Source organism: Pieris napi, chromosome 3, assembly GCF_905475465.1.
Source record: "Pieris napi chromosome 3, ilPieNapi1.2, whole genome shotgun sequence".
NCBI classification, from domain to species: domain Eukaryota; kingdom Metazoa; phylum Arthropoda; class Insecta; order Lepidoptera; family Pieridae; genus Pieris; species Pieris napi.
The window spans coordinates 10,974,846-10,995,909 of NC_062236.1; the positions used below are offsets into that span (position 1 = coordinate 10,974,846).

At 34.6% G+C, this 21,064-nt stretch overlaps 1 protein-coding gene across 6 annotated transcripts in view; it reads left to right on the forward strand.

Moving 5' to 3' along the window:
* The window catches only part of LOC125048496 (ecdysone-induced protein 74EF), a 144,827-nt gene that overhangs the window by 106,653 nt on the left and 17,110 nt on the right, over positions 1-21,064 (forward strand). For all 6 annotated transcript variants that reach the window (XM_047647197.1, XM_047647194.1, XM_047647199.1 and 3 more), the window contains 2 exons: positions 10,861-10,983; positions 16,744-16,944. In XM_047647197.1, coding sequence (XP_047503153.1) covers positions 10,861-10,983; positions 16,744-16,944 — 324 coding nt within the window. The remainder of the gene's footprint in view (positions 1-10,860; positions 10,984-16,743; positions 16,945-21,064) is intronic.

Genomic DNA, 21,064 nt, shown 5'->3' on the forward strand with positions numbered 1-21,064 from the left:
CCTGCTCTTCGGACAGAATATGAAATGAGATCAAAATAATGTTAGCAGAAGGTTTTGCGGCAAGGAAAAAATAACCTTGAAGGTATTTTGTTGAGACTAACTTTACTAAAATATATATTGTTACATTAAAGCTGGAGTGGAGTTATTCTAAGAGGGTTTCGGGCATAATAGTGCAAATTCTCTTTAGGAAAAGTTAGTAAAACAGCAACTATCAATTTATTATATTCAAATGATATTTTTTTCAATTCTATACAAACAGCTAAAGCGAATTTCTAATTAACGCTGTTTTTAGATCGTCTGGCTTCAAACGTCAATCGTTTTGATAAATTTAATTGGATTTTGATTCTTAATATCAGAATTCAATATTCCCTATCTAGACCCAAATAAGAATTTCGGTATTAATTAGTTACGAGAGGGCTTTTTAGGGTTGAACAAAATAAACTTTTCCATTTGGAATTTGTGAGTCTCATTCGTTAGTTTCTATAGATTATAAATGGGTATGATTCAAATGAATTTATTTATTCAAACTTTTAAGCATAAAAATACGTTTTCTCTATGAAATAAATGCGATAAGTAGGTTATAAGGAAAAAGTTATATGTAATAGACAATAAATAAAAAAGTATGATTGAGTACCTACTTGTTTTTTGAAGTCTGTCCAACTGCAAAAATGATATAACAAAGCGAGAGGAAGTGCGGAAGTGACGTTTAGTCGCGCTAATGACTCAGACACAATAGGCTGTCGTAATTTGTAATCCATTGCGATTGAACCAAGAACAATCTTTTTACACCTCATTTCGAATGTTTCTTTTCTATAAAACTCGAATAATATATGTAAAACGAAATTAACATTAAACCAGTAAGAAACTCGGGCACCGAGACGATTTCCTGTACTGATATAATGCAATATCCGGTGAGATCTGTACCAGCTACCTGTCTGCTTTAATAAATTATACCGTTTTATTAAATATTCCTGATTAACCTTAATATTTTTTATCGTAGTAGCTGGTACAACGTTGTACGCTTAGAAAAAAAAACATTATACCTGTACACTGTACAGCTTGCCAGCCAGTGGACTGTGTGGTTAAATTTATATGCATAAAATGTCATGAGAATCTGTACATATAATATATGTAGTGGTGGGACTATCTCAAAGCTATCGGCTCACCACGATAATTTAGTTATTGAAGTAGTCTTCGCCACTTTGAAAGGAAGCTAGAAATTAATAATACACTTATTATAACAATATACTTAGGCTGTTTATTTTATTTTATTTATATCTATCTAATCTAATGAGAAAAGCTACTGTATGTTTTCAACGCAGGTTCAAAACAAGCCAATGAAAATATACAATAAATAATTTAACTAAATATTTCTGGTAAGCTTAGATGACTGGTTAGAAAATCGACTAAGTTAAGATTTCTAGATAGTAATTACCGGAAACTATGAAATACCGGCGCACCGGCGACGCGCACGCGCACGAAACAAACAAACAAACAGATCTCACTGTCAATACTTCCGCTCTATGTTTTCACATAACTCATAAATACCTTTTGGTGTAGAAATAAGTATTGTCGAATCTCGAGTAATGAACTTAAAAATTCAAATTAAAAACAGACATAAGCTTATATCTAAAGCTTTCTTTTACCTGAAAGCCTTACTGTCTAAGATATTACTTAACTTGACTTGACTATCCCATTATCCATGAATGGGGCCGGAGGGCACAATGAGACAACATCTAGTTCAGTCTTGAGCAACGCCTTTTACCTCTTCTCTGCGGCTCTTTTTGTCTCATCTGCTATACGTCACTAGGTTCGCTTGGGTTGGTTGCCGTCTCTGTGGTTTCCAAGGGTCTAAGCGCTTCGATAAGATTACAACATTACGAAAATCTCGTTAACTTTGTTTTAAAACTTATTATATTGTTACAACGGTTATAACACGCTGCTGAGTTACACAATTATTGACGTACATAAACAGGAAAATATGGAAAGCTTAAAATAAATTCATTCATTCTTATACCACAAGGATTCATATTGTCATCGCCGCAAATGAGGTCACGCTGTTGTACGACTGTGTTTTTATTTATTTCACGTTTGTTTTATTAAGTAATATTTAAGAAATTGCGTTAATTATCTTTTTTAATACAAAATAGCGTTTCCGTAAGGCTTAAACAAGATTTCGTTTGCTCCGCCCACCTGTTGACTAACTTCCGCTTTTACATACCGCTTGTCTTGTCCTCCCTGACCTCAATTACCTAACGAGAAATACTATTCCATACGCTCTTGAGGTTTTATAATTCGCGATCAGATTTAAAAAAAGAATATTGAGACGTGAGGATTTTTGATTACAATATCTTAGAACGAAAAATTTTAAAATATTTCGCCAGTGATATGGTTGAAAATATATACATTTTAGATTTTCACATTTACACAATAAATGTGATAAAAGTATTGCGTAGGTATCCGACCTTTCGTTTTGTTAACACTATTGTCACTAGTAATATGTAGGTTAACCCAAAAATCGATTTCGTAACTATTATAGAACACTGAAAATTTCCACACTACGTGGGATGGTACGTTCGCTATGTTTACAGTGAGGGGCGAGACGTGCGGGGAGCACAACCGGGTCAAGGGAACCGATGCACCGTTCGCGCAAAATCTCACTTTCGCGCGCTGCACCCAGCATGGCTGACAGAGTTTGTTGTCTTTGACAATTGACATGCGTAACTCTGATTCTATATTTTACATAGACTAAACATTCAATTCAATGCTAACTGTTTATTTCGGGAGTAATGTATTTTCCATTATAGTCGCTCATTAATTAGTTTTTCTTTAAATGTTAGCGGAGACAATCTGATTTCCGAATTCGTAGACAACAATAGAAAATCTTAGATAATGCTAATTAGGCCACGGTTTGAAATTGGTTAATGTATGTTGCAACATTACACGTGTATGGAATTTGACAACAAACAAATAAAGACTATATCCTTGTCCTTATTTTGTTTCCTACGAGTATCGTGCGTAATCGTGATAGCGTATCTAGTAGCTTATCGAATTAATGCAATACCATTGTGATAAACAAAGATTTCTTCGTGTAATCAAACCTAGACGGCCTATAGGTTAAAGATACCAAACGTTTTGTAACGCGTCAAAATATTACGCATCTTTTATTCTCGAAATTACAGTTGAATCGAACACGACAGTTTGGCGCGTAAAAATGACATGACCCATTTTTTACGACAGAGACAAACTGACTGGCCAGTTAGATTGGAACGTAAAAAAAGGTTGTTTATGATATTGAGGTTCGACCATGAGTAGTATTAGCGTCTAGTCGAGGCTGCACGTACATGCATCAAGGTCGAAAAACAAACTTGCAACAAAACTTTCGGGACGACTAATTCTGGTTATGAAATGAGGATGCTCTTACCGTTAGCGGAATAAAGTAGAAAATTTTGAGTTATTATATAACGTGTTTCCTGGAAGGAAACTTCATATGTTATTAATAAACACAAATATGGTTGTAAAGCACCTGAATAATTGCAATTACTTCACAATTACTGAAGATTTATATATGAAAATTAAATCGGTTTCATAGCCCTCTTATTCCTTAGTCTTTGACAAAATAGACGACATTTCCGCACTTTATGGTCGGTGACCGGTGAGTGAATGAGCTAGTGAGCTGAAGAACGAGACGCATCGCGCCCTTCGCTCGCTCACTGACCCAGATAATGCGCACGATAGCCCGGTAACGGATCTATTTCAATGCGCTTCCACAGCTTCCACGTTCCGAAACTGTTTTGAAATTGGAACAGATAGTTTTACACAATATGCGAAATTCACTTCAAATGTTACCTTTCATTTTATTCTATTAACTTTCCCTGTATACAATGACGTTTAATTCCGATAAATAACTCAACTCTATTACACAGATACACATTGAGGCAGTCTACAGATAAATTTTTCGTGATTTTGCCAAATTTACTTCTCCACAGAGTTGAAGCACTTATAAGGTCGAGGATTATATACATATAGTACAAAGCGTAGAATGTAACCGTTAAGAAAGATCACCCGTGCTCCAAGCTTAAGCACGTTTTGTAATATTGATTGAGATTTCGTGTGTACTCGCGAAACGGCCTCTCCTGACGTGACTCAACGTTGCGTAACTCTCCATAACACATTTACATAAACAAGTGCCACCGCTTATTTTAATCGATAACTTTTGTACACTTATATTACAAAAATTCAAAATATCGAATATGATTTTAATTCCATTTCCGCGTCCTGTTTTGGCAAAACCAACCAAAATACCACAGCTAATTAGAAACGCAAAGCTCTTGAATTAGCAAACATATGATAAAATTTGAGTTAAACAAAAAGAAATGTTTCCTTATTGAATGAAATCACATTTTTTGCCTGCTTTGCATTTTGATAATTTGTCTATTGTTTCCACTATATGCCATAAAAACAATTGACGTTAACGCATAAAAATATTTCAATTTTAAACAGAAATTAATGAAACATATCACTAACATACTGCGAGCGATGCAAGTCAGTTATTAAAGTGCAAGATAAACGTGTTATCATCGTAATCGCATCGGTTTCCATTTCTCAACGCTACTTTCTTTCGTTTCCCGCGCGGGGGAAAGTGTCCGCGCTTTTCCGACGCCATCTTTGATGCACATAGCTTCCATAGATAACATGAAGAAATAGAGATATTTTTTAACGTTTACTGCCATAGAAAATGAAAGGATGTCCTTGCGTGTTAATAATAAATACTGCCAGTTTCGGTGGTACGCCATTATTAAACAAAGTTTGTAAATATTTTAAATTGCCGTAAATTTTTGCGTATATCTTTAATAATAGAATAAATTTGGGTGTTGAATATTTATTTTTATATGTACGTTTAATGATATCAGAGAAGTTATTATTCTTTATAAATACCACTGAAGATCCGTGCGATTAATTGGACCATTTTTTACATGAGTGTGTGGGTGTCAATGTAAACATTTGACAATTGTCACAAACTGCACTTGCAATATATTTTTAGATACGATTCGCACGTTTATACGAACAAAAGGCATTAAGGGAGCTTTGCCGTTTTATTTATAATTGTGTTATATTAAAATAATAAAAATATTTTGTTTCTTCATTTTTTAACTGTTGTAGCTAGCAGATAAATAAACAAGCCTTGTTAAGTACTTTTACACATAAAAAAATCGTAAACATGACAAATTTGTAATTAATGACTACAGATTAAATATGCTCGGTATGTGACAATTAACAAAGATCTCTTCAAACATGTTCCAAGTTCCATGTATTGGTTGTCGATTATTATTACCAAATAACCAATTAAAGAAGACCTCCTTACAGTTACTAAATATAGATGAAGAGGTGTCTGCTACTGGTCGTTGTTTGAAATAGCTAAAGACTTCCCGGATGTACGGCTGACGTCAAGCATCTCGCAAGATTTCCCGAAACGGATTATTGCAAATTGAACTTATTATTATTTTCTTAAAGTGCAAATTCGCTTGAAGTAATTTCCCCGACTGCGATTTCCTTTGCACGCTAACTCCTTTAATGAATCAGATGGACGTTGAAAAGATTACAATTGATTTTAATATTTTTTACTCATTTAATGCACTTCAAATTGAGTTACTGATAACTTTGCTTATATACAAGATGTATGTTGATCTCTTAAATACCAAAATAACGATAATCACAAACACGTGAGCGTATATCTACTAAAGTGACGTCACTACATACTTAAAAGTTTTATGCTTACAAATAATATTTTTATTATAATAAACAATTAAAAAATGAGGCATCTCTTTATGAATTTACCTGTATATATTCATATTACCGAGAATATATACTTAAATTCATGAATTTTAGGCATTGAAATCATAATTAATTCGTAATTCATAGTAAATTAAGTCAACTACCACAACCCAAAATATTCCCTCACGATTGCTCTACCGAACTGAATATATAAGTTTAAAAGTATGTATTTAACCAATTTTGTCACTGACTGCGCACTAATTCCTTCGTAATTTTATACTAAATCCCTTTTATAAATACACCGTTTTTGTGCCAAAATGTTCCGTCATTCTCAACATGAACTCACAAAAAAGTATAAAGTCTCATATAATTTAAAAATTCTTTAAACAGAACACATCGTTCAATTTCCATTCATGTTTATCGAATAGATAAAAGACATATATATGTCCTACACGCCAGACGTTTACATATAAAAAGTTTCCAACAGTAACGCGAACGTTGCACCTAAAGCAACAATACTAATATAATAGCACCCCTTTTCGTGCATTCACCCTGAAGGGGGAAGCTTACTTATGCAACTGAAAAGTAAAAGTGTTTTCGGGTGGTTTGGGCGGCTTCGCAGGGCGGGCGCAAAACAATACCCTATGCATAGCGTTGTTAAATGTAAATTTTGTTGAAGTTTGAAGGTTTAATTATGACAAAATAAATTAGAAATACTTAATACATTCGTTCATTTTTAATTTCTTGTCCAATGTTGCCTTAAAAATCTAAACCGCTAATTACAAGGTAATCAGAAAATATCTCAAGTGTATTAATATCTTTATAATATTAATTATTTATTCTGATATTATAACTTTATCCGTCAATTCATGTTAATTATTAAAATTCCTATTGTAACCCGCTGTAAATTTCCTTCAAAAACACATTTCAGTGCCGGAAGGCAAGAGGGGGTGGGGGGTGGAAATGGGGGGCACCGGATACTGAATAATTCAGACACAGTCCTTTCGATGTTGGGTCGATGCACTTATAGTTTCATAAACAACATTAGCATTTTGTTTCATATTTTTCTCAGAAAGTTCAGTCGGGTTATAGACCCTATAAAGGATGGATGAAACTTTTAATAAAATAAATTTAAAACTTTGCAACACTTTTAGATGTCGTGTTAGGTTCGGTCATGCAAAGCAATTGATTCACATGAGAACTTTCATAGTGTATTTTAAATGTAATACTTGTACTTCTTGTCTTTGAAACCTATCTATATGAATTTTAGCTTAATATACTAAAAAATGATACTGCCACCGCCGAAAATTCACCAATTAATACTATATTTATTTAATACAATAGCAAGTTCTTGTTCACCAAAAGTTACATTGCCTGTTAACGACACCAGAGCCTTCACTAAGAATTCTTGAAAGTATAAAGTTTCTATAAACATAAATTATACAGCTTTTGATCTTTTAAACACTGTCAAGGGACAAAGACTTGATGGCAAATTTGAATCATATTAAACCAATTCGACTTAGGGTCCTACAGAAAAGAGCGTTCCAATTGTTAAAAGGCCGGCAACGCACTGCCCCTCTGGCATTGAGAGTGTGCGGTATCACTTAACATCAGGTGAGCCTCCTGCCCGTTTGCCCCCTGTTTTATAAAAAAAGCAAATATTAGACATAATACAATACAGTTACGTAAATTTAAAACTCCAATTCTGTATGTGAATATCTAAAGTATTCATGATTAATATTATTAAAAAAAAAATGTGAAGGAAAGGAAATCCAAGTTAATTCCTATTTATTTCTCTCCGTCTTCATAATTTGTTCATTTCCAGAACTAAATAACGAAAGCTTAAAAGCTTTACCAGACCTCTTTGCTTCCCACCATCTATAGTCGATCAGGTGGCATCAGATGCCATAAAACCCGCTGCACAGTTGCACCTTCCCTTTTTACGTCTAGACACTTCGACCACAGCGAAAGGGATAGTTCGTCTCACTCCCACACAACATGCGCAGTGCTACAGGTGGGTGTGGGGGTATCTCCCTAGTAGCGGGAGATACGGGGGCAAATGGGGGTCGCCGGGTCCCGTGGGGGGAGCAAGGTCGCCGCACGGAAACGTCTGGCGGAGATGATACATTATTGTATCGATCCGACATCTGAATATTTTCAAGGTTCTTTGTTTTAATTAAAACAATCACAACATTTTTGATGTTTATAATTTATTATTATTGCAAATTTAACTCTGTTCGTACAAAATTCGAAGATGACAGTTAAATTAGTTTTTTTAAACGGTTATAGTTTACTATCATTATATTAGGGTTTTATCAATTTATATAAGGCCGGCAACGCACTCGCGAGCAATCTGGTATTGAGAGCGTTAATGGGCGGCGGTATCACGTAACATCAAATATGCCTCCTGTCCGTTTGCCCCCTCTATAGAAATTTAAAAAAAGCAATTATTAGACAGTGTCATCAATCATCATTCAATACATTTACGTAAATTAAAAACTCCAATTCTATATGTGAAAAAGTTAAAATAAATATAAAAAAAAAATGTTAATTTAATTTGCTACTCTTACTATACTATACTATATATTAAAAAAATATTAAAAAATCAATTCATTCATTTCACGAAATTTTCTAGTATAAATAGTGGCCAATAGTGCCTGAAATAATGGTAAATATATTCAAACCTCCGAAACCTTAAACCAATTAAGTTGCTTTAAATATATAAACGCTGCATACAACATAATATATCGTATCACAGACCTCATATGTCACCAAACTATTTAATTTCTGCCCTTTACTTTACGTAACATACTATATAACATATTATGTTTCGTTACAATACAAAATCAATATAGTCGTCTAATACCTGTAATACTTCTCTACGATGTGCAGACATCTTAACTACCCAGACAGCTCCATGGAGACTGTAATTTCAGTTAGCTAGAAATATAACCGCTTTTGGCTTCAATATACATAAGTTATGTATGCCTTGTCTTGGCTTCTTGTACTAAATGCATATGTAATATCAATAATTTATAGCTTTTGAGCAGTTGAGGGATTAAACTGTATCTTAGTAGCTTATCATTTAAAAAAATCAAGCACTATACACGCAATACTCTTTGAGTGAGTTTGCTTATCTTGCCGAAGCCGCGTACAAATTATTTGAAGAAGTCTATTATGTATGAGGGTGTGCAACTATTTAATCAATTACCGTCTATAATTCGTAATATTAGCGCGTTCAATAGGGCATTAAAGATACATATCAGAATGAGCCTAGTAGACTGAAATTGGGACGTCTGATGGCGACGTGTATCTCGTTCGTATATATAAAGTTTCTCATGTAAATAAACATTATTATTATTAAGCCTTAATTACTGACACCCAGTATAATATAATAACAATTATTTAAGTTACATAAAAAAACACTTATTTCTAATACATAAATAAAACTTAACCTAATATGTTACTTGACCTGTTTTAGGTAGTCAGCGTGTCCTGTGACACATAGGTCTCTTCCAGCTGTTTCCATTCTTTTCTGATATTAGCTCTTCTTGTCCAAGTTGTGCCTCCTATTATCTTTATATCGTCTGCCCATCTCTTGCTCTGTCTTCCTCTTTTCCTTTTTCCATCGCGTGGTTGCCATTCTGTCATTATTGTTGTCCATTTCAACCTGCTATCTCTCGTCATATAAACATTATAGTATTTTTTAATTATTCATTATGAATATTTAATATTATTAAGAGCAATGGAGCACCCTAAAACCCCTAGTGGTTACGTGCGACTCAACACTGAGCTCGTAGGTTCGACTCCCGTCTGACCAATTCACTATCTGTCCATGTGTGCATTCAAAGCTCAATATTTAATAAGTAATCACCTACTTGTGTAAAAAAATCATGTCATATTGTCCGGAACTGGCTTAAAGCCTCTATATTGCGTAAGTAATATATCTTATCTCCAAGCATGTGTTAAAATAATTGCGACCGCTTGCAGAATTGTCTATTACGACATACGAGTTAGCGTAACAGATATCGGTGAAATGTCTCAATCGATATGGGCTTTATCTAAGCTGTTTCTATGTCGATAATGTGTTAATTAATTAAATAACGATTAACCTTAATATACTTTAGCTTAGCGTATACACAGGTATCGTCCCTGGTAAAAGATCAGTTGTTTACGGTCCAGAAGGCTGACTGAGTTTGATTACGGCTGCTCTATATACAAATAATGTTTTGAAATAAAGTCAAAACAACTCTGTTCTTTTTTTTTACTTGGAGAAACCCTACCGCGCATACCCTACCGCGGTACGACTGCTTAGTGCGGGAGGGTTATGTGGGACTCGCGATTGTGCATACCCACTAAAACCCCAAGGCGCCACCAACAATCGCCTTAGAGCGATGCGGTAACAGCAGAGCCTTATCCGATTCCCGAGATGCGATGCGGCGGTTGTGTCCGCCTCTCGCCCATTGTTGTTTTGTGAAGATACTTGACACAGCATGTATCATTCACTGATCGGGCCATACGCTTTTAGGAATAGCTAGGGGAGATCGGGTCCAGTGCTTGCAGGGATGGAATGTGATCCAACAACTCTGTACTACCCAAGTCTGTAAATTTTGCTCATTTTCTTAGTTTTATAAGTGTGACGATTTCCTAAATCGTCGGAGTTACGCCCCGGGAGTGTAGCCCGACATAGGTACTCTCTTCAACTGTTACAATGCATTTATTCGTTACATAGCAATGAACATTTCATTCGCTATATTCTATTGTGGTACGCGAGTGGTTATTATAGAGTAAAAATAAAATTCTCTATTATCTTAAGCACAAACCGTACAAACTCAATAAAACATTTTAAATAGACTATATTATCGCTTAGTTATAGATATATGAAAAAGTTTTTCATAGAAAGTTAGAGACAAAATACAATGTTTTTGAACACAGATTATTTACTGAGGGTTCCTTTGAAAGCTTGTACACAACAGTAATTTCAAAAGAGAGCTTAAGGAAAATCTTGCTCGATTAGTTTTTATAGGGCACAAGGATAACGTTCGCGTGTATTTTATAAAATTCTAACAATATATGTTGTTCCAGTGGATGGCGAGCCTACGGGTCTGACACTGGGTGCTCGTGGCTCCCTGGGCCGAGCGCTGCTACATGGTCTCTTGGCGCCCGCCTCCGCGCCCAGACACCACTTGTACACCGCGCCCAATACTGGTAAGTTTGTACATGAATATATGTGCCCCACATTTACCCTTATTCAATAGTATATAAATAAAGTACCGAACGCCTTATAAACTGATTTTGGACTACAAGATTGATTTTACAATTGAACCCAATTGGTGTATAGAAAATAAATCTCTATATAAAATTCTCGTGTCACAATGTTCGTTCCCATACTCCTTCGAAACGGCTCGACCGATTCTTATGAAATTTTTTATGCCTATTTAGTAAGTCTGAGAATCGGCTACTATCTATCTTTCAAACCCCTAAGTGACAAGGGGTCCATCCCAAAAAAAAAAATATTTTTTGGGTAAAATTTATTTTTTTTATGATACGACATATAAAAATACATACAACCCCTAATTTCCACCCCTCTACGATCAAACCCTTTTTTATTTGTTAATTTAAAAGTTATGACTTGAATTCAGAGGTTTATATATATAGATAAAAAATCATAGAAAAAAAAATTAATTAAAGAAAATCGAATAGTCTCCGTAATCGAATGCTACCCAGCATTGCATAATGTTCCATCATGGAAGGTACTAAGAAGGTAGGCTGAGTAAAATCACATTAAGGAGAAACGAAGTTCGCGGGGGCAGCTAGTGATTTTATAAAATTTAAATGAAGAGTGACTTCGCATATAAAGTATAAACAAATAATAAAAATACCAAACTTTTTTATAACAAAATTTAAGTTTTTCGTACTTAACTTCGGTAATTTTGATATTCAATGAATAGACAATATGCGAATTAAGGTACCCGGTCTGAATAGTTCCGGCTGAAACGGAAATTGCCCAACAAACGTTCTGACAACCTTTAGTATATCAAATATCGTTTTCGTTAACGATAAAGACAGTAATTTCCGTTGTTATTCACATCCCTTTTCTGTACTTATAATATTTTTCTCTTGTTAAAAATATAATCGTATTAAGAAGCTATGACAAAACTCTGCTCCTAAATTAAATAAAAAAGTTGTACACATATTACTACTAAGTAAACATTACATGGAACCCATAAAATACTTTATAAAAATACCGTATAATTACGTAAAACACTTAACCCATTGTGGAAATTCGTGACCTCAATCGGCAGGAAGCGTCACAACAACTTGGTAGCATGAAAAATTCATAAAGAACGACGAGGAAGTCAAATCGATACCCTCAGCTGATCCTGGCAATGTCACGACCGAGACCCTCCCAGCCCTCCTCCCCTACGCACACACGCAACACTGTGCGTACTTGCGTCTGTGTGCGCGCGTCTACCCCGCGTCTGAGCTTTGAAATATGAGCTTTGCTGTTAAGAACAAAAATATTCATTATTCGAAAAACTAATTTGTTTCTGAAATGTTTTACCTTAGTTTGGTTTATTATTAAACTGAAACGAAAATACGTCGAAGCTAATTTATTACCTGAAAATTAATTTATTGTTTACGATCCGAAAATATTTAAAAAAATCCAAGATTAAAATTCCTTCCAAATTCAAATAGATTTATTTACTTACGAAGCTTACTTCAGAGTTTATGTAACACGCAATGTGGGTATATACATTTATTTACACTATTATATAATCCCCTATGTTGACATAATCGGAATGGATGCAAGGGTGTCAGCAAATATTATTTGACACTTCTAACCCTTCAACGGCTGTCGGTCGCAGATGTCCAGACAATGGTCCATTACCCAAAATGTGCAATTTCATAATCACTTGCGACCCCGTGCGCGGGTGGATTTAGGATTGAAGGGTTAATTATTTACATTGTACTGATATGACAGTTTGATTTATTGCAATATAGCTTAATATATTCTTATTAATTTGGTGTTCGATATTAAAGCAGTAAATGGCTGGTCAAGTGAATAACAGGCTGAGAAACGAACCATACATTTTTGATGTCCGGGAATCATACTTACAGATAACAAAAGTCACGTTTTTGAGTCTTATACTAAATAAAGTAAAGTTACAATTAGTTGTTCTAATAAGTATGTTTACTTTGTACTCAAATGCTCCAAACTTGTTTATATATAGATACAAAAAGTATATTGTAACGAATATTAATGCTTTTCCAAATATACTTATACAAAAATATATGAACTATCGAGAAATATCTGTTTTCTTCAAATTTGTCCCCCAGTGTTACGTAATTCTGAAGTAATTCTCATTGTCCTATATTCTCGAACGCGTTCATTAGACAGCTTGCGTTATTTCTCCAAACACACCCAAGCAATATAATCTAAGTACATGTTAAACTTTGCCATATCAAAACTAGTCTCATACATGCTCGGTTATCGCCCGATCTTACTTACGCTACTAAATTAACTTAAAAGTTGTTCAAATCTGGGTTACGAGTCAATCGACATAATCGCTTTACACAGAACCTATATTGTGCAAAAACGAACACATTTAACCCGAAAATGTCGGCATTACAAAGGCAACCCTTACCCACTGCCTGCTTGAGCCCAAACATGCAATCCTATACAAACAATTGACGCAGCTTGCACATATTGCGCGCGCACATTTGCAAAACCCTGTTTTTATGGAAAAATGGGTTATACACCTTGCGATGAATTGTCACGTCATCTCCTGATAATAGGCGATAATCTCTTTTACAACCGTCTCTTTTTTCTTTTGAATTAGCCTCGACTGCTTTCCGGAGCGACTGACAATTTGAAATTAGAATGTCACGCGTGGGTGAGCAAGCGCAACCCATTGTCGGTTCTTGTACACATTTTGCAATGAATGAATTATTCAATTTATGGCTGCGTCAAAAAAATCAGAGTATGGTTTTGTGAAATTAAATATGTTATCTAAATCTAGTTTCAATCTTGACCAGCAGTTATGCGGGATCACAGAAATTTCCATAAAGGAGATAAATGACAAAAGGCGAACGTTAGGGTGTGAAGGGGTCAGCGTTGTAGATAGGACTACAATTCAACTAGTGATTTGTGGCTGGCACTTTTTACGTATTTAGTTCGCATATTCTGTAACCTCTGTTTACTTGAACATGACTCTATTAAACTTAACGATACAATAAAATATTACGTGAGTCGTAAATACGTTAAAGAACAATTCAATAATCGTAACTGTTGTGTTTAATCGCAAACAATAAGTCTTGCAGTTATTAAAAATAAATCACTTCTAAATAAGCAATCTATAGTATAAAGAATCATAAACAATCTTAATTTTTCCTTAACGAGTTTGACGTGCTTTGTTTTTCTTAATAATAATAAAAAATACAGTATTTACAATTATCATAACCTACATAGTAATAGTAAAAATAATTACAAAAATTTAATTACAAAAAAATTAAAAAGTTTGGTCCCTGTGACAGTGTACCTTTAACGCTGGCAGCACTTCCTCGCTCTATTGATATACTTATTCGTTGATGAAAGCACCAGCTCTGGGGTCACGGGTACTATCTATCTTTTATTATATTCTTAATTAATTGCAGAACACAGAGTATAATACGCAAATAAAACTAAATAACGGCTCAATTTATTCAAGTAATAATCATAATTGTAAAGGATATACATTCATCTGACTGAGATCATACAAAGACGTTTATGTAACAGCTTATGTACACCGCATGATTATTCATATGCAAAAATTATTCTAAGTCTCCATTCGCACGGATTATGGTCTAACGCCGTGTCGGACAATGCCGATGGACAGCGGTCACTCCATAAAGATGGTCCGATTAAGGAAGGGTTGTTTTGTCTCGTATTGTAATATTTTCCTAATAGGACCGCATTCCTCTCTAACCGGTAGACGAATAGAAGGGGCCCAAGCGATCATTATTTATAGTTAATTTATTATTATTTTGATACGGGAGATGAAAGGGTTGACACAATGGGCCGGTTCCGCGTTCCGGCCGTTGGCCGTTCGTGTGTGGACTGGACAGTGGACATTTCCACGGTTAAGGGTTGATTCAAGGATTTTTATTAATCAAGGACTTTCAAAAGTAAAATCTTCGTATACAAACATCGCTTAATTTCCAAACGCGGTACGAAATTCCAAAAAATAACCTTCTATATCCAACCTATTAAAAGATTAAAAAGTACAATATAAAAACACATTGTGAACCCAAATTGATACTGAAAGCAAAATTAAATAGCAAACACTGTTTTTCATTCATCTAAAATTGTATCAATGCCGCCAACTGCGAGCAGAAGGATTAAAAACACTACACAATACAACTCGTATTATGATTATAGAGCAACACTATTCTTTTGAAATGGTCAAAACTGACCCACGGCGCTTCCCGGTTCCCATAGCGCTTTGAAGGGTTAACAATGGGTGAAAAGGGTGTGGACAGCAGCTCCGGTCAAATGGTCAATACGAGCATAGACTCAATGGTCAAGGAAACGAATGAATGCGCTTTCTTTGACCTAGCCGATGATTATATTATTTAAATACGACGGTTACTCGTCAAAGTTTTACGACCATGAGAAAATAAGCGTGTTTTTTTATACAAATGTAATTTAATATTCAACGTTTGATCGTGTCAAATGAATTAAGAATAAAAGGTCTAGTCCCCGAACTATTTAAAAAAATTACCTCGCGTATCGTAAAATATTTTTAGGTAATTATATAAAATTATATTTTTAGGATTAGTAGTATTAGTAGACTTTACATGAATTACAATAATTATGGCTAATAAGAAATATTGTGTTGACTTAATTTACTACAATACTAGTAAATAGCTTAAACTAAGGTAATTTTCATTAATGTTTTGACACTATGTTCGTGTGACCGAGATACACTTGCACTTCTAATCACAACACTAGGTTTATCAAAAGGTTCAGTTCTCTTTAGGCGTCTTATTTCTGTTGTGTCAAGAAGTTGGATTGCCTCAGCATAATCAACATTAATAACATAAATTTGCATTTACTAATATATTCTCAGTATAAGAATAACTGAAAAATCCATATTCATACACACAACAAAGTAAACACCGAAATGCATTGAGATGCAAAAAATGCAACCCTATTTCACCCCTAAACGACCTATCTGCATAATGCTAAATTAAAACTACACTACCTTTTGCATAACAATGCCGTTTGACCAGCAAATTCCCACACAAAACAAGTTGGATGCAAGTGCATCTTCTGGTCAAACTGACCGGCACCTAAGGGTTACGCAAATTAATGCAAGGACCGTTAGATTTTTATACGTTAGATAAAAGCATTTTAAGATTTATATAGCTAACGGTTTTTATTAATATGCAAAATAGAATCGCAGACATCTCTGAGAAAACTCAACAGTTTTATTTTGTTTATTCTTAATAGTGAGTGCTATGTAAAATAGTAAAATAGTACTAAGTTGGGCAAGAAGAAATAACATCAGACAATAATGGAAGCAGCTGAAAGAGGCCTATGTCAGGACACGCTGATAACGAAAACCGGCTCATATGATGTATTAGATTAGGTTATGTAACTACATTACTACTAAATAAGTGTTTATATATTATTTTATTAGGTGTTAGAAATAAAGGGTCAATAATAATAATGTAAAATAGTATGCACTAAAACTATATTAGAGTCTTAAGGAATTTGAAGAAATTTTTAATTTAGTGTAGCCCTTCAGGAACGAAGGTGGTGTTTTGGTGTTTTCTGTACTTTAAGTTTATTTATAATATTAAAGCAATAATAAAAAAAAAAGTTTAAAAAGTTTACAGTTTACGATAGAAGTAAGCCCTTATAATGTTTAAAATTTTGCATAAATTCCTCTTGACATGGTTCTAAGCAAGCACTATTTTTAGGTTCCCTACCACCATCTCCAGCTGACAGTGGAGTATCAGACGTGGAGTCGTCCTCATCAGGCGCGGGTTCCGCCGAAGAGCTGAAGGCGCGTCTGCAGCCGCCACCTCCAGCGCCCTTCCACACGCCCTTCCTGCCCTTCTACCAGCAGCATCAGATCACCAGTTCTCTACAGCATCATGTTGCACACCCTAGACCTCCAGGTGAGTACTTTTTATAAGGATTATATATGATGTTCCATCTAGGACAATTCGAAGCTAATATGTAATCTAAATGAATAAAGGTGAGCTAATAATTTATGAAACAAATAAGAGTATTTGTTTAAAAGAATGCTATAAAGATAAGGTGTTGGAAATTACTATTAGATTTTGATTGCCCTAAATGAAATAATTTCTGAAATATTGCTTACAATATAATAATGTTAGTTAAAGGGATTCAATATGAAGCCGAAGTTTACGTAAAAATTTGCATAATTAAATAATATTAAATTTAATAAACGTCTTAATTATTCGGTCGACATTGACATTAAAAAAAGGTGTACAAAGCGATTGTTCATAAGGTGACCGTGGGTGAACGGCCGCACCCGGAAGGTCACCTTTGGTTGCGCCTGCGCAGCTCCCGGGATTTGCATGCCGCGACACAATTTAGAAAAGTGCGCTACTTTCACACATTATATCTGGATCTTTATTCAGCCGTATACCTGGAGTCAGCGCAATATTATACCTGGCCGTAATATGTCCTTTAATAATCAGTGGCGCTACAACCTTTTTAGGTATGGGCCTCAGATTTCTGAATCTGTTTCGTGATCATTTGTCAATCTAATAGGCTAGTAGGTGAGCCTAGATAACGCTGAAAAAACTTTTTTTTTTAAGTTCCATCTGTCACAGTGACACACTCGACAACAAATATGTTTTATGAAAAGTTTGTATGTTCGTATGTATGTATGTCTGCACAACTATTTCATACAATCATTTAAAACTAATAATGATATTTTTTATTTAATAATATACGTTCAATTGCCAAAAATGATAAATCCTTATCCAATTACAACCAACAAATGATTCCCCGAAGTATCAGATAGTATTTTTTTGGAAATCTGTCACATCCTTCCGGCGTTGCCTGGCTGATATCCAGTTGGCCACGACGATTCAATAAAACTCACAAATTACGCTATCGCCAACCCATGTTTTACATTAAATGGTAATTCTTTATGTCAAATTGAAAACATCATTTGGTTCTTGAATTTTATGTGTTTTCTAGAAGCTTTAAAAGCTTGTTTACTTGTAAGCTTGGATGGGAAAAAGGAAGATATTAGCTATTCTTATTAGAAATACCTGAGTTTTATTTTTAAACGTTTTCAACTGCATATTTTATAGCAGATATTTAATTACTTAGCTAGGACGGTCAAACGATAAACCAAATTCAACAAATTAGGCATTTTTCATAGCAAAAGCTAATTTTACGTATAACTATTAAATAAAACAGCATGTAGTCAATAGGACCAGAAAACATCTACATTGCAGTTACTATTTAAACGATATAAAAATAGCATTAACCATCTCATTATAAATAATATAGATGGCTTAAGGAAATTTTATAAACAATCGTCCGGACGTCCCTGTGGACGACGCAAAACGAAAAACAGTCACGGAATTTTTATGTTGTGTGTTGTCGATGTTTTCAAATGTTATCGATAAATATAATCTTGAAAAATCGGTTTCGATTATGTAAATCAAGAATTATTTCACTTATATCGTTAGTTGAAAATAAATTGGTCAAAATTTTAATGTCGAAATCGGGTTGGGAAGGCAAGAAGGTTGCATGGTCAATGTCATGAAAGTGGATGAAGCGAGAGAGGTATGTCAGGACCGTAGCAAGAGGAGATTCGTGGTCTCTGCCTACCCCTTCGGGAAAAAGGCGTGATAATATAAATAAAAAAATATATTAAATATGGAATAGGACTAAATTGTTGTGAGTAATACTTTAGCTTGAAAACCGAGATTGCAAAATAATGTTTAAATATCCGTTGTCTCTTACCCTCTGCGACACACTTACGCAAGTATTTGTCAACACTACATTGAGAAATTGCCATAAAAATTCTCCTAACTAAAAACATCGACACTGTTCCTCCCTACGGAACCAGTTGGTAAAACGATGCACCGTCGTTTATCGCGTCTTGGCGCGCCTGTCCTCAACTATTTGACATTGCACAAGGTCAGTGCTCCTAATATAAAGATGCAAAAAACGTACGCGCATCGCGTACTGAGTCGCCGACGCATGCGAAGTGACCACTTTCGATTGTAGCATTTAAAATACCATCAGTGAGTTCTTTGTTGGTCCTCGGGACTATTTGTATGTTTGCTTGTGCGTTTTCCTGTCTATTATCTATGGGTTTTTACGTTGTCTATGTAATGAATTGGTAAATGGTAGCGAGGATGAGAGACAAATGGAAGAATTTGGAGGAGGTCTTCACTCTACCGTTAAACATATTGTAATACTGATTATGTAGTACTCGAATACAGTTTGTTTTTATTATTTTATGTACCGGTGCCATTTAGCTTTTTGTTGAAACGACATAGTGATGCAACTGTAAACACATATTAATAAACTATTTTGTCGTTAAAGCCTACTTCAATAAATTCAATTATTTATTCATTTTGCTATGGACATATCCAATAAGGTAGTTTGCGTAATATTTATTTCCAACACACAAATATACAGTATTATAAAATTTTACCCACATAGTTATAATAGTACCTTTAACGCTGGCAGCATTTTCTTGGTGTATTACGTATTTTTTTTATTATTATAACATGAAAACGTTTACATAACAATAAATCGCAAATACAACTCGTAATGTTCTCCCAAAAACTAGTTTCGCTAGTGCTATCAGTTGAAGGAAGTTTTAGAATAAAATAGCTATAAAAGTTACATTGACCGCAAAAATTGCCATAAAATGCGACAAGCAGATCGTCAACATAAACCGAACGTAGGAGCGAATAATAATTTATAACATCTACATAAACAGGTTGATAGACGAATATTTTGTTAAACTTCCTTGAACACGTGATAAAACATAGCTTTTACTTGGAAATTGGATATATTTATTTAATATTACAGGGAAAAAGCTTAGGCACTTTATTAAACTTATAAGTGTTTCGTATCTTTAGCCTATTTAGTACATTTTTAGTCAAAACACATTTAAAAGCTGTCGACAATCGCAACAAAACACACGATATGCGCGGCCTTTCAAAGATTTAGTTTACCGCCAAAACATTCAATAAACAACATTGTCATCACACGTTCCATTACACAAGGCAGTAGCGAGAATCAAGAAGCAACAATAGCGATCAGATAGTTCAGACATTGACCAACTGAAGCTCCGCGTGAATCGTTGCGGTAACCACATACGAAATTTTATGTTGCAAACGGTTGCGAAACCTCGGCGCCATTGTCAGCTGGCGAAACCAGCGACCTTACTGTGATTGGGCAGTCGAAACCTGATTGTATGCCACGATTGTACGAGCTCATGTGGCGGAAATCGTACTGTACGTCATTTATTTTAATTAGACGGAATTCTGCCAAACAATTAGTGCCGTGAATGCATCGATACACATATTTTTTTTCTTATAATAACCTAATAAATTATAACAGTAATGGCTCTTCGCGACTCTCATCTCTGAGGTCGTAGGTTCGATCCTTGTGCACCAATGGACTTTCTGTCGAAATGCGCTTTTAACAGCTCAAACGGTGAAGACAAAAATCGTGGGGAAACCGGCTTGAGTTAGACCCAAAAAGTCGACGGCGTGTGTCAGGCACAGGAGGCTAATCACTAGCCTATTAAATTGACAAATGATCAAGGAACAGAAACAGAAATGTGAGACCCACACCTAAAAAGGTTGTTGTTGATTTATTTTAATTTTAAAAGCAATAAATTACCGCATCAAATATGTGTAACACAACACAACAGTATTAATATTAGAACATTACAACATATGCATATGGAAAATCTATTTGTATTGAGTTTTATAATTATTGTCATTTCATGAAACCATCTTTTGGTTTTTTATACGTAAATGTATGCTTTTGGGTTTTTATCAAGATGGGTTTAATCGAAACCTTGACTCCGTTGCTCAATTCGTTAACGGACGATTTTACGTTACCAAGAGATTTGAAATTGCGTCATGTGTTTTTGAACTTTTAAAATATGGTATTTTTCAATGATGAACATCAAATATCTTTTACCAAACAATTCTTAAAACTATTTTTAGTATTACGGTAATTAATAAAACTGTTAGTACTTTTACACATTTATTAAATATT